We start from the raw sequence: 14,945 nt of genomic DNA on the forward strand, positions 1-14,945 counted from the left end.
TATTACTGCAATAATTGAAAAACAGGTACATTTTAAAAAGCTATTTACAACCATAAGCCCCTCCCCCCCTCCCCCAAAAAAAACCAACTAAAAAACCAAGGCTGTGTATATAAAAATCACCTCTGGTATTGGCCAGGGGCAGGGAGAGAGAGAGAACTGGTAGCCCCCAAGTGCCTATGGGCTCTGCTGCTCCATGCCATCCACTCTCCAGCTCACCTGGGATGGAGGCAAATGAGAGCTGCCCTAAAGCACTGGTGGTAGCCAGCCAAAAAAAAAAAATGCCTTACAATTTCTTTAAAAATGTGTAATGTGCACAAGTAAATGTGAGTAAAAAAAACCAAACAAACCCCTAAACCATCAACCACGGCCAGAAGGACTGTGGCAAAATCTGCACATTAATTTTACTGGGCCCTAGCCACAAAGCAGGGGATATAAGTACATTTTGGTAATTATTAAGACATTCCCCACTAAAAACTGTACTACCTCAACAGTGGCAAAAAAAATCCTAGCAAAAAAAAAAACAACCCTAGATGGGGTCTGCCGCTGTCAATAGACTAGGACCAAAAACCTCACTTTACGGGTGTGTAATAAAAAAGGCATGTAAAGCAATAGAAATAAAGCAAAGGTTCCATAAACCATACCACCCTGAAAGCTCAAAAATGGTCAAAAATAAAATAAAATAGAACAATAAAAGCAGCCTTAACAAAGGCCATTCTGAATATAGAAGACAAATGGGCACACACTGCCCTTTGTGCTTTACCAAATCAGAGGCAGTCCAAACAGGCTGATTCAGCTAAAACCTTTTAAACTAATAACAAAAAAAGCAATGAAAATGCCTAGTAATGCAGTGCTGCCTGCAGAAGGATCAGAGCCCTTCACAGATAGGTTACAGAATTACATTAAAGTCTTAAACAATAAATTAAAACACCTATACAACCAAGTAAAAAAATCAAACCCAGCTAAATAATAACAGTAGTTTAAACAAACCTGCATTTCAAGTTGGAGATCTGGTAAGCTGTCGTATTTATCCAAAGGTTAAAAAAATCCTAAAACCAAGGTGGCAAGGCTCCATGCAAGTCCTTTTAACTACTAACACAGGTATAAAGGTTGAGGGGGGGGGACATTTTAAAGGCACCAGAATCAGTTAAAACTGTTTAAACCAGTGCTTGCCAATACTAACAATGTCTCCACAGGTAAACAACAAACAAAAAGCTAATGGGTAACCATAAGAAGACTCCTGCTGTGGCCTCTGCTACCCCTGTGGTGCATTATAAAAGATGCAAGTAGCATGCCATGCAGAAAGAACTGGAAATGGGTCACCAATCCTCCTCCTCCAGATTTGCTTCGCTTTGTCATACTAAAAAAATGCTTAGCTTTTTCAAAACACGTCCAGTAACCAATATACCAATCTAGCCAAAAGTAAAGGTAAAGCTATGGTTAAAACATAAGCATTCAAAACATTAAAAAAATTCAAATAAAGTAATACACTAATAACTATGTCAATGGAAAGGCTAGTAACATCACAATTCTAATAACAGCTAACTGCCAGTTGTTCGTTGTTGTCAAGTGCCATAAACTATGAAATTTGATAAAAGTATCTGAAGGGAAACATAAAATTGCATGGGATACTCATTTATAATAAAAAACACTATCAAGCCATGTTGTGGTCCCCTCAAAAAAACAGGGCAGCCAGCATCCAAATTACCTTTAAAGAGGGACAGCTGCATACTAAATAACCTCAGTTCCCTCAGCCTCTCCTTGTAAGTCATGTGCTCCAGCCCCCTAATCATTTTCGTTGCCCTCCGCTGGACTGGCATCAATTTGTCCACATCACTTCTGTACTGGGGAGACCAAAATTAGACACAGTAATCCAGGTGTGGCCTCACCAGTGCCGAATAGAGGGAATAATCACTTCCCTCGATCTGCTGGCAATGCTCCTACTAATACTGCCCAATATGCCATTGAATGACTCGTATCCAGAATACTGCCGGACACACTGTTGACTCATATTCAGCTTCTCGTCCACTGTAATCCCCATGGTCTTTTCTGCAGAATTGCTGCTTGGCCTGTCGGTACCCAGCCTGTAGCCTTGCATGGGATTGTTCCTTCCTAAGTGAAGGACTGTGCACTTGTCCTTGTTTAACCTCATCAGCTTTCTTTTGGCCCAATCCTCCAATTTGTCTAGGTCACTTTCTACCCTATTCTTACCCTCCAGCATATCTACCTCCCCCCGAAGTTTAGTATCATCTGCGAATTTGCTGAGGGTGCAATTAATCTCATCATCCAGATAGACTCATAGACTCATAGACTCTAGGACTGGAAGGGACCTCGAGAGGTCATCGAGTCCAGTCCCCTGCCCTCATGGCAGGACCAACTACTGTCTAGACCATCCCTGATAGACATTTATCTAACCTACTCTTAAATATCTCCAGAGATGGAGATTCCACAACTTCCCTAGGCAATCTATTCCAGTGTTTAACTACCCTGACAGTTAGGAACTTTTTCCTAACGTCCAACCTAAATCTCCCTTGCTGCAGTTTAAGCCCATTGCTTCTTGTTCTACCATTGGAGGCCAAGGTGAACAAGTTTTCTCCCTCCTCCTGATGACACCCTTTTAGATACCTGAAAACTGCTATCAGGTCCCCTCTCAGTCTTCTCTTTTCCAAACTAAACAAACCCAATTCCTTCAGCCTTCCTTCATAGGTCATGTTCTCAAGACCTTTAATCATTCTTGTTGCTCTTCTCTGGACCCTCTCCAATTTCTCCACATCTTTCTTGAAATGCGGTGCCCAGAACTGGACACAATACTCCAGTTGAGGCCTAACCAGCGCAGAGTAAAGAGGAAGAATGACTTCTCGTGTCTTGTTTACAACACACCTGTTAATGCATCCCAGAATCATGTTTGCTTTTTTTGCAACAGTATCACACTGTTCACTCATATTAAGCTTGTGGTCCACTATGACCCCTAGATCTCTTTCTGCCATACTCCTTCCTAGACAGTCTCTTCCCATTCTGTATGTGTGAAACTGATTGTTCCTTCCTAAGTGGAGCACTTTGCATTTATCTTTATTGAACTTCATCCTGTTTACCTCAGACCATTTCTCCAATTTGTCCAGATCATTTTGAATTTTGACCCTGTCCTCCAGAGCAGTTGCAATCCCTCCCAGTTTGGTATCGTCCGCAAACTTAATAAGCATACTTTCTATGCCAACATCTAAATCGTTGATGAAGATATTGAACAGAACCAGTCCCAAAACAGACCCCTGCGGAACCCCACTAGTTATACCTTTCCAGCAGGATTGGGAGCCATTAACAACTACTCTCTGAGTACGGTTATCCAGCCAGTTATGCACCCACCTTATAGTAGCCCCATCTAAATTGTACTTTCCTAGCTTATCTATAAGAATATCATGCGAAACTGTATCAAATGCCTTACTAAAGTCTAGGTATATCACATCCACCGCTTCTCCCTTATCCACAAGGCTCGTTATCCTATCAAAGAATGCTATCAGATTAGTTTGACAGGATTTGTTCTTTACAAATCCATGCTGGCTATTCCCTATCACCTTACCACCTTCCAAGTGTTTGCAGATGATTTCTTTGATTACCTGCTCCATTATCTTCCCTGGCACAGAAGTTAAACTAACTGGTCTGTAGTTTCCCGGGTTGTTTTTATTTCCCTTTTTATAGATGGGCACTATATTTGCCCCCTTCCAGTCTTCTGGAATCTAATTAATAAAGATGTTGAACAAAGGGTAGAAATAAATGGTAAATTCTCAGAATGGAGAGGGGTAACTAGTGGTGTTCCCCAAGGGTCAGTCCAAGGACCAATCCTGTTCGACTTATTCATAAATGATCTGGAGAAAGGGGTAAAAAGTGAGGTGGAAAGTTTGCAGATGATACTAAACGGCTTAAGATGGTTAAAACCAAAGCAGATTGTGAAGCACTTCAAAAAGATCTCACAAAACTAAGTGATTGGGCAACAAAATGGCAAATGAAATTTAATGTGGATAAATGTAAAGTAATGCACACTGGAAAAAATAACCCAAACTATACATACAATATGATGGGGGCTAATTTAGCTACAACGAATCAGGAAAAAGATCTTGGAGACATCATGGATAGCTCTCTGAAGACGTGCATGCAGTGTGCAGCGGCGGTCAAAAAAGCAAACAGGATGTTAGGAATAATTAAAAAGGGGATAGAGAATAAGTATCTTATTGCCCTTATATAAATCCATGGTACGCACACTCTTGAATACTGCATACAGATGTGGTCTCTTCATCTCAAAAAAGATATACTGGCATTAGAAAAGGTTCAGAGAAAGGCAACTAAAATGATTAGGGGTTTGGAACAGGTACCATATGAGGAGAGATTAAAAAGGCTAGGACTTTTCAGCTTGGAAAAGAGAAGACTAAGGGGGGATATGATAGAGGTATGTAAAATGTGATATGAGTGATATGAAGAAGGTAAATAAGGAAAAGTTATTTACTTGTTCCCATAATACAAGAACTAGAGGTCACCAAATGAAATTAATGGGAATCAGGTTTAAAACAAATAAAAGGAAATTCTTCTTACACAGTGCACAGTCAACTTGTGGAACTCCTTGCCGGAGGAGATTGTGAAGGCTAGAACTATAACCACGTTTAAAAGAGAACAGGATAAATTCATGGAGGTTAAGTCCGTTAATAGCTATTAGCCAGGATGGCTAATGAATGGTGTCCCTAGCCTCCGTTTGTCAGAGGGTGGAGATGGATGGCAGGAGAGAGAACACTTGATCATTACCTGTTAGGTTCACTTCCTCTGGGGCACCTGGCATTGGCCACTGTCAGTAGACAGGATACTGGGCTAGATGGACCTTTCATCTGACCCAGTACAGCTGTTCTTATATTATGTTCTTATGAAGCAAAACCGGCCCCAGGACCAACCCCTGAGGCACTCCTCTTGATACCGGCTGCCAACCAGACATGGAGCCATTGATCGCTACCCATTGAGCCCGACAATCTAGCCAGCTTTCTATTCACCTTATAGTCCATTCACCCAATCCATACTTTTTTAACGTGCTGGCAAGAATACTGTGGGAGACCGTATCAAAAGCTTTGCTAAAGTCAAGATATATCACATCCAGCACTTTCCCCATATCCACAGAAGGCAATCAGGTTGGCCAGGCATGACTTGCCCTTGGTGACCTGGACCTTAAACGGTCCCTTAGAATATGTGCTAACTATTTATTCTAAACTATCTGTTCTACCTTGTATTTAGCTGTGACTCTCTGTGTATCTTTCCCAGATCTGAGGAAGAGATCTGTGTAGCTTGAAATCTTGTCTCTCTCACCAACAGGAGTTGGTCCAATAAAAAATATTACCTCCCCCTCCTTGTCATTCCAATGAGAGACAACAAAGTGCTCAATCTGTTCTGTTTATCAAAAAAGAAACTCCAGAGTTTACTTGATTATAGTGCAGGGGTAGCCAACCTATGACACGAGAGCTGAGTTTCAGTGGCACTCACACTGCCCAGGTCCTGGCCACTGGTCCGGGGGGCTCCGCATTTTAATTTAATTTTAAATGAAGCTTCTTAAACATTTTAAAAACCTTATTTACTTTACACACAACAATAGTTCAATTATATATTATAGACTTATAGAAAGAGATCTTCTAAAAACATTTAAATGTATTACTGGTACACAAAATCTTAAATCAGAGTGAATAAATGAAGACTCGGCACACTGATTAACTGATTAAGAGAACTTTAAACTAGGAATTTGGGGGAGATGGTTGGGAGATGTCCAGGTAATCTCCATGCTGGAATTCAACATTGAGAGGGAAGAAAACAAAGTAAGAGAGGATACAGGTAGGAGAATGGACATAAGGAGGAAGAGTAGTGTAGATACCAGTCTAATAGGTGATACTGGTGGTAGAATGTCTGTGCCTAATTAGGTAAAGAATGTCAGTGAAGCCAAACGGAAAAAATTAAGATGTCTGTACACTAATGCGAGGAGCCTAGGTAACAAAATGGAGGAACTAGAGCTACTGGTTCAGGAAATGAAACCGATATTATAGGGATAACAGAAACATGGTGGAATAGTAGTCATGACTGGAGTACAGGTATTGAAGGGTATGTGCTGTTTAGGAAAGACAGAAATAAAGGCAAAGGTGGTGGAGTAGCATTGTACATCAATGGTGAGGTTAACTGTAAAGAAATAAGAAGTGATGGGATGAATAAGACAGAGTCTGTCTGGGCAATAATCACGTTGGGAAAGAAAGCTACTAGAGCCTCCCCTGAGATAGTGCTTGGGGTGTGCTACAGACCTCCGGGATCTGATTTGGATATGGATAGAGACCTCTTTAATGTTTTTAATGAAGTAAACACTAATGGGAATTGTGTGATCATGGGAGACTTTAACTTCCCAGATATAGACTGGAGGACAAGTGCTAGCAAGAATAATAGGGCTCAGATTTTTCTGGATGTGATAGCTGATGGATTCCTTCACCAAGTAGTTGCTGAACCAACAAAAGGGGATGCCATTTTGGATTTGGTTTTGGTGAGTAGTGAGGACCTCATAGAAGAAATGGTTGTAGGGGACAACCTTGGTTCGAGTGATCATGGGCTAATTCAGTTCAAACTAGATGGAAGAATAAACAAACATAGATCTGGGACTAGGGTTTTTGATTTCAAAAGGACTAACTTTAAAGAATTAAGGAAATTAGTTAGGGAAGTGGATTGGACTGAAGAACTTGTGGATCTAAAGGTGGAGGAGGCCTGGAATTACTTCAAGTCAAAGTTGCAGAAACTATCAGAAGCCTGCATCCCAAGAAAGGGGAAAAAATTCATAGGCAGGAGTTGTAAACCAAGCTAGATGAGCAAGCATCTCAGGGAGATGATTAAGAAAAAGCAGAAAGCCTACAAGGAGTGGAAGATGGGAGGGATTAGCAAGGAAAGTTACCTTAGTGAGGTCAGAACATGTAGGGATAAAGTGAGAAAGGCCAATAGCCATGTAGAGTTGGACCTTTCAAAGGGAATTAAAACCAATAGTAAAAGGTTCTATAGCCATATAAATAAGAAGAAAACAAAGAAAGAAGAAGTGGGACCGCTAAACACTGAGGATGGAATGGAGGTTAAGGATAACCTAGGCTTGGCCCAATATCTAAATAAGTACTTTGCCTCAGTCTTTAATAAGGCTAATGAGGAGCTTAGGGATAATGGAAGGATGACAAACAGGAATGAGGACATAGAGGTGGATATTACCACATCTGAGGTAGAAGCCAAACTTGAACAGCTTAACAGGATGAAATCAGAGGGCCCAGATAATCTTCATCCAAGAATATTAAAGGAAATGGCACATGAAATTGCAAGTGTATTAGCAAGAATTTTTAATGAAACAGTAAACTCAGGGGTTGTACCGTATGACTGGAGAATTGCTAACATAGTTCCTATTTTTAAGAAAGGGAAAAAAGTGATCTGAGTAACTATAGGTCTGTTAGTTTGACATCTATAGTATGCAAGGTCTTGGAAAAAAATTTGAAGGAGAAAATTGCTAAGGACATTGAGGTCAATGGTAATTGGGACAAAATACAACATGGTTTTACAAAAGGTAGATCATGCCAAACCAACCTGATCTCCTTCTTTGAGAAGGTAACAGATTTCTTAGACAAAGGAAATGCAGTGGATCTAATTTACCTCGATTTCAGTAAGGCATTTGATATGGTTTCACATGGGGAATTATTAGTTAAATTGGAAAAGATGGGGATCAATATGAAAATTGAAAGGTGGATAAGGAACTGGTTAAAGGGGAGACTACAACGGGTCATACTGAAAGGTGAACTGTCAGGCTGGAAGGAGGTTACTAGTGGAGTTCCTCAGGGATTGGCTTTGAAACCAATCTTATTTAATCTTTTTATTACTGACCTTGGCACAAAAAGTGGGAGTGTGCTAATAAAGTCTATGGATGACACTAAGCTGGGAGGTATTGCTAACACAGATAAGGACCGGGATATCATACAGGAAGATCTGGATGACCTTGTAAACTGGAGTAATAGTAATAGGATGAAATTTAGTAGTGAAAAGTGCAAGGTCATGCATTTAGAGATTAATAACAAGAATTTTGGTTATAAACTGAGGACACATCAGTTGGAAGTAAGAGGAGGAGAAGGACCTTGGAGTATTGGTCAGTCACAGGATGACTATGAGCCGCCAATGTGATATGGCTGTGAAAAAAGCTAATGCAATCATATCAGGGAGGGAGAGGAATTATTTAAGCTTAGTATCAATGTGGACACAAGAACAAATGGATAGAAACTAGACATCAGGAAGTTTAGACTTGAAATTAGATGAAAGTTTCTAACCATCAGAGGATGAAAGTTCTGGAACAGCGTTCCAAGGGGATTAGTGGGGACAAAAGACATATCTGGCTTCAATACTAAGACTGATAAGTTTTTGGAGGGGATGGTATAATGGGCTAGCCTAATTTTGGCAATTAATTGATCTTTGATTATTATCAGATAAATATGCCCAATGGTCTGTGATGGGATGGGATCTGAGTTACTACAGAGAATTCTTTCCTGGGTGCTGGCTGGTGAGCCTTGCCCACATGCTCAGGGTTTAACTGATCGCCATATTTGGGGTCGAGAAGGAATTTTCCTCCAGGGAAGATTGGCAGAGGCCCTGGAGGTTTTTGCCTTACTCTGCAGCATGGGGCATGGGTCACTTGCTGGAGGATTCTCTGCACCTTGAGGTCTTTAAACCATGATTTGAGGACTTCAATAACTCAGACATAGGTTAGGGGTTTCTTACAGGAGTGGGTGGGGGAGATTCTGTGGCCTGCATTGTGCAGGAGGTCAGACTAGATGACCATATTGGTCCAGTCTGACCTTAAGTTTATGAATCTATGAATCTATGAACCACTTCTGAAAGGTTGCCGACTCCTGTTATAGTGTATAAGTACTTTCATGAGGAGAAAATTCTGGATACTAAAGGGCTCTTTAATCTTGTAGTGAAAAGCAGAACAAGAGCCAAAGCCTGGGAGTGAAATCCAGACCTATTCAAATTAGAATACACCAAATTTTAACAATGAGGGCGACAACCGCTGCAACTAGCTACCAAGGGAAGTGGTGGATTCTTCAAGTCTTCAGATCAAGACTGGAGGTCTTTCTGGAAGATGTACTTTAGTCAAACACAAGGCATTGGGCTCAACACACAAGTAACTAGTTGAAATGCTATGGCTGGTGTTATACAGAAGATCAGATTAGATTATTTTCTGGCCCTAAAATGTGTGATTATTAAGATTAGAGATGTGTTGGTGGATTGTCAAAGGGAATACAGATTCATATGCCCCACACATGTCCAGTTTAGGAGAGCACAGCTGAGGAAATTAATGAGATAGTCCCCTGCTTCCATAGCTTTTGCGTAGCCATCTCTGGAATATTGGGTTCAGTTCTGGGAATCAAGGTACCAGAAAAATTTTGACTGACTAAGCAGAGTTCAGAAAAGATTATATATGTATTCAATGAGTTGGATCAGACCCTAGGTAGGGGTGTGAAATATTTGGGATGTGGTAAGGAATTGCAGAGGGTCACATGGATAACTATAGATAAGAGTAGTGGGAAGCAGTTTAAGAAGATTTAGTCTGGCTATCAGATAAAATTGCTTAACAGTGAGATGAAGTAGGCCATGGGGGAAGCCCTATCATTTGTGGTAAGGTCTGAATACCTTAAGAGCACTCTGCGGCATGAATTAATTAAACTGGGCACCTCCAGGAGGTGTGCATTGATACCCCCAATTTACAGAGGGGCAAATGAGACACTGAGAAGCAAATCCAGGACTTGCCAAGTAACACAGCAAGTCAAGGGCAGAAACAGAAACCAGCTCTCTTTGCTCTCAGTCTCTTGCCCTATCATCTAACCTGCACTTGCCTCTCTGTATATGGGGTTGTGATGGAAACTCTGGATCCAGACCCTACAGCTCGTAGGGATAGCTCCACTGCAGTCTGCACCCTACTCTCTGTTCCATGCTGGGGGTGGGAAATGGGCATATCATGAATGGCTTCTTGAGTGGCTCATGTATTAACATGCTTCTGCCTTCCCATCTCAGTAGGCAATGCCTATGGAGACCATGGAGGAGGGAAGCAACCGCACCCTGGTGACACGGTTCACCCTTGTGGGTTTCACAACAGAGCCACATCTGCGGATGGCCCTCTTTGTGCTCTTCCTCATCTCCTACAGCCTGACACTTACAGGGAATCAGGGACTTATGACACTGATCTTCCTGGACCCGTGCCTACAAACTCCCATGTACTTCTTTGTGGGCAGCCTCTCCTTCCTGGATATCTGGTACTTCTCAGCCTACACCCCCCGGATCCTGTCTGACAGCATCACCAAGAGCAAGGTCATGTCCTATGCTGGCTGTGGTGCCCAGTTCTTCTTCTCTGCTGGCTTGGCCTATAGTGAGTGCTTCCTGCTGGCTGCTATGGCCTATGACCACTATGTGGCCATCTGCAACCAGCTGCTTTATGCCTCCTCCATGTCCAGGAAGCTCTGCTTCCAGCTAGCGGCCAGCTCCTATGCAGCCGGCTTTACTAACGCCATCATGCACACAGGTAACACCTTCCACCTGCGTTTCTGCAGGGACATCACCATCAATCACTATTTCTGTGATGCGCCACCACTGGTGAAGATGGCTTGTGATGACACCCGGGTCTATGAGCTCATCCTGGCCACTGTTATTGCCTGCAACGTAGTGGCTACCACCGCTCTCATCCTGGGCTCCTACAAAGCCATTGGGATGACCATCTTGCGCATCCACTTGGCCAGTGGCTAGTGCAAGGCCTTCTCCTCCTGCTCTGCCCATCTAGTCTCTGTCACCCTCTTCTATGGCTCCATCCTTTTCATGTACTCACGGCCCAGCTCCCAGCATACTCCAGAGTGGGACAAAGTGGGTGCTTTGTTTTACACTGTGGTCAACCCTCTGGTCAACCCCATGATCTACAGCCTGCACAACAAGGATGTGAAGGAGGCACTGAGAAAGCCTTTGGAAGAGCCACAGCACCCAAGTGAATGGTGGCAGCAACGGCGGGTCTGAATACACAGATGAGTCAGAGTTCTCTGCAGTGTCCTTAGCTATTGATTTAGGCATGAGGGACTTGCCCCACTCAAGAAGGCTGAACTGGAGACCCTATGTCTCTGTCAATGGGAACTCTACCATCCTGTGTGCCCCCATGGGCAGCTCCTTGATCAGTTCCCAGCCCACACCTTGCCACGAGCACAAGCATGGAGCAAGAAATAGTAGGACTGCAATACAGAGACAAAAGAATAATAAACATGCCTTGATGCAACTAGTCCAACTGCTTGATTCTGTCGTTTCTGACTTATGAGGAGAGTCTGAGGGAACTGGGATTATTCAGTCTGCAGAAGAGAATGATGGATGCTTTGATAGCTGCTTTCAACTACTTGAAAGGGGGTTCCAAAGAGGACGGATTTAGACTGTTCTTAGTGTTACCAGATGATAGAACAAGGAGCAATGGTCTCAAGTTGCAGTGGGGGAGGTTTAGGTTGGATATTAGGAAAACCTTTTTCACTAGGAGGGCGGTGAAGCACTGGAATGGATTACCTAGGGAGGTGGTGCAATCTCCTTCCTTAGAGGTTTTTAAGGTCAGGCTTGACAAAGCCCTGGCTGGGATGATTTTGTTGGAGATTGGTCCTGCTTTCAGCAGGGGGTTGGACTAGATGACCTCCTGAGGTCCCTTCCAACCCCAATATTCTATGATTTTATGATTATGATTCTATGATTCTATGTGTTACTGAAACATGTTGTAATGTTGAAAACATCCACAAGCAGCCTTCCAGGTACAACAGTAAAAAGGCCAAACAATGATAATGGCTTATTGAAGAGATGTACACAACCACAAGGATTACCCCAGGAACTGTGTATGATAGAAACCTCTCAATGAGAACTGTTTGACCCAGGTCATGGCAAAAGAGCTTTCCAGCAAGTGGGAAGAAGATATAAAAGGGGGACAATGACATCATGATGGTATCTCACTCTCCCTACAACACCACAGCTGGAAATACCTGAGGAACAAGGACTGAACTGCGGGAACTGATAATCCCAGACTAGAGGGATTTTTAGCCTGTGTATGAAAACCTGGGACAGCCAAGATATCTTGTGCCTTAAGAATCCATGACAGAGGGGAATCTGAGACATGATTTTTGCACACGGGGGGCTGGCAACACTTGGGGTCCCCTCCACAGTGGGGCCTGAAGGAAGCAGTTCCCTCCTGTTTTGTGCTTGCAGGCTTTTCCCCCTGTGAACAGTAATTAGACCACCAGCCCCAATCCCGCAGCCTCCATGATGTCCTTCCCACATCTGCCCTTTGCAAGCACTGTAGCTCCTTCCTTTTGAGCCTAACATCCAGGCGAGCCACACAGATCCCTTCCCCAGGCTCATCCCTTGGGTATGAGGTGCCGGGAGATGCCATAGTTTTTTAGGTTGCTGCCCCCTTGAGAACCATGTGGGGGAGCTGCCCTAAAGCTCCCTTCTTATTTCTCTCTGGCTGCAGGGCCTCCTCCCTCTGTCTCTCTTGCTTCCTCACAGGCTCTGTGCAGGCCTGTATCCTGCCTTTCTGTGCCTCTCCCAGCCTCCTGCTGTTAGGGTTGCCATCCCTCCAGGATTGTCCTGCAGTATCCAGATGAATCTTTTAATTAAATATTATGTCATGTGATGAAACTTCCAGGAATACACCCAACCAAAATTGGCAACCCTACCTACTGTTACTGGATGCTCCAATCTAGACACTTCCTCTCTGGCTATACCCCTGGGACGTTCTCTATGCTGCCACACCCTATCAAGCTGTAATCCCACAAACACTCCAATGCCAGTTGGCAATTGGCTCCTGATATGTAAAAGTAAAATTCAGCTGGCCTGACCAGCTCAGCATACCTCACACACTGTTGTCATGATATTCATCTCAAAGGTCCCATGTAAGGTATTATATACCATAGTGATGCGCAAACTTTTCCAGTCATGCTCCACCCCCAATTACTAATAAGGGAATCTGTGCCTCCACTCCATTACAAGGCTACCTCAGCAGGAGAACTTGGGCTGAAAGAGGGCTAGGAGCAGAGTGGAGCTGGAGCTGGGGGTGCAGCAGAGTTAGAGGGTGGAGTGGGACTGGGGGCAGATATGGTCTGGGGGTGGAACAGGACTGGGGGCTGAATGGAGTTGGGGGTGGAGTTGGTCTGGGGGTGGAACTAGGCTGGAAGTGTGATGTGGCACTCCCTCCCCGCCCCTATGGGGGCTAGCTCTGGCCCCACAGCACGCTCCCCTGGGGAGGGGGGCAGTCTGGAATAAGTGCCCTAGAGTTGAGAGGCTATGCGTCCTATGCTCACCCTTCCCTGCTGTCCCTGCAGTTACACTGGTGACTATGAAAGCAAGGGAGTAGCTCTGATTTTCTCCCATCTGGCACCCTTTGAACATCACCCGCCTGGGACAGTAATGTCCAGGATGAGAGCAGCAGTCTATCAGGCCTTTGTCTTTATTGGTGCATCACTGTCACACAACATTCATTTAACATGGAGCCTGCCTTTGCTGATTGGCTTTCTCAGGGCCTATTTTATGTCATTGTTCCTCAGGCTGTAGATGACTGGATTCAGCAAGGGGTTCAGCTATTTACTCGATCAGGTCACCTTGTCCTGATCGAGCAAATAGCTGAAGCTGGGCCTCATCTAAATGAAGAGGAGGAAATGTAGTACAAGGCGATGGAGGCCAGGTGGGCTGCGCCTGTGGAGAAGGTTTTGCGTCAGCCCTTGGCAGAGCAGATTAATAGGCTGGCAGCTCCAACATAGCCATAGGAAACCAGGATAATGAGAATGCTGATGACAGTAGTGCCACTGACAAAGCCAAAGAGGCCTGGTAGGTGTAGCTGGAGTCACAGGAGAGGGCCAGCAATGTGGCACATTGTAGAAGAAATGGTTGATGACATTGGAGCCACAGAAGTCCAAACAGAAAGTGTTGGCTGTGTGGGCCACAGCATTGAGGAAGCCACCGTGTAGGACCAGGCTGCCAGCAGGAGGCAGAACCCTTTGGACATGGTGGTGGCGTCATGCAGCAGGTTGCAGATGGCCATGTAAGAATTGTAGGCCATGACCGCCAGGAAGATGCACTCTGTGTCTGCCAAGCCAGCTGGGAAGAAGATCTGGGTGGCACAGCCAGCCAAGGAGATGCCCTTATAGTATAACAGCAATTCAGCCAGGATCTGGAAGGATAAGCTGCCAGTGAAGAAGTCCATGGAGGTGTGGAGGTGCCTGTTGGTGCAGATCAACACCAGGAAGAGGATGACTGCACTTTCCCATTGGTTGTGAATCCCAGGATAAACTCAGTCATGATGTGATTCCTGCCTCTCATTGAGTTGGAATAGGCCACTGCTGTGTTTGGTAGCATCAGTCACATCTGTAGCAATAGTGCCATTGCATTTCTGTTTGAGGGGGAGGATAGTCCATGGGCTACATGTGTCTCTGGGTCACCCATTGGAAATTACACACTTTCTGTTACCCCAGCCACCTAGTTGTTTGTAGCCCCTAGGAACATAGGAACTACCACACTGGAACAGACCCACAGTCCATATAGCCTAGTATCCTGTCTGTAACAGTGCCCAGTACCAGCTTCAGAGGAAGGTGAAAAAAAATCCATCGTGGAAAATTATGAAATAATCTATTTCTTCCTAACCCCAGGCAGTTACTATTTGGCTTTTGCCCCGAGTCACCTGGGTTAGAGCAGTTTAGGAACTGGAATTTCCATTCTATGAAAAATGTCCCGATTTTGAAATTCGTTTTTGTTCTGAATTGGAACAAAACCAGAAAATTTCCTCTATGTGAAATTTTCAACAACAAAAATTTTCAGGTGAATCAAAATGTTTTGCTAAAATGAAATATATGGAGATATACTTAGCTCATAGG

The 14,945-nt window shown here is 43.9% G+C and overlaps 1 protein-coding gene across 1 annotated transcript; it reads left to right on the forward strand.

Annotated features, from left to right (window-relative positions):
* Positions 1-10,107: 10,107 nt before the first annotated feature.
* On the forward strand, positions 10,108-11,073 carry LOC115644119 (olfactory receptor 9G4-like). The gene is given in 1 exon segment (XM_030548219.1): positions 10,108-11,073. A coding segment is annotated over 1 exon segment (966 nt).
* The last annotated feature ends 3,872 nt before the right edge of the window (positions 11,074-14,945 follow it).

Source organism: Gopherus evgoodei, unplaced genomic scaffold, assembly GCF_007399415.2.
Source record: "Gopherus evgoodei ecotype Sinaloan lineage unplaced genomic scaffold, rGopEvg1_v1.p scaffold_90_arrow_ctg1, whole genome shotgun sequence".
NCBI classification, from domain to species: domain Eukaryota; kingdom Metazoa; phylum Chordata; order Testudines; family Testudinidae; genus Gopherus; species Gopherus evgoodei.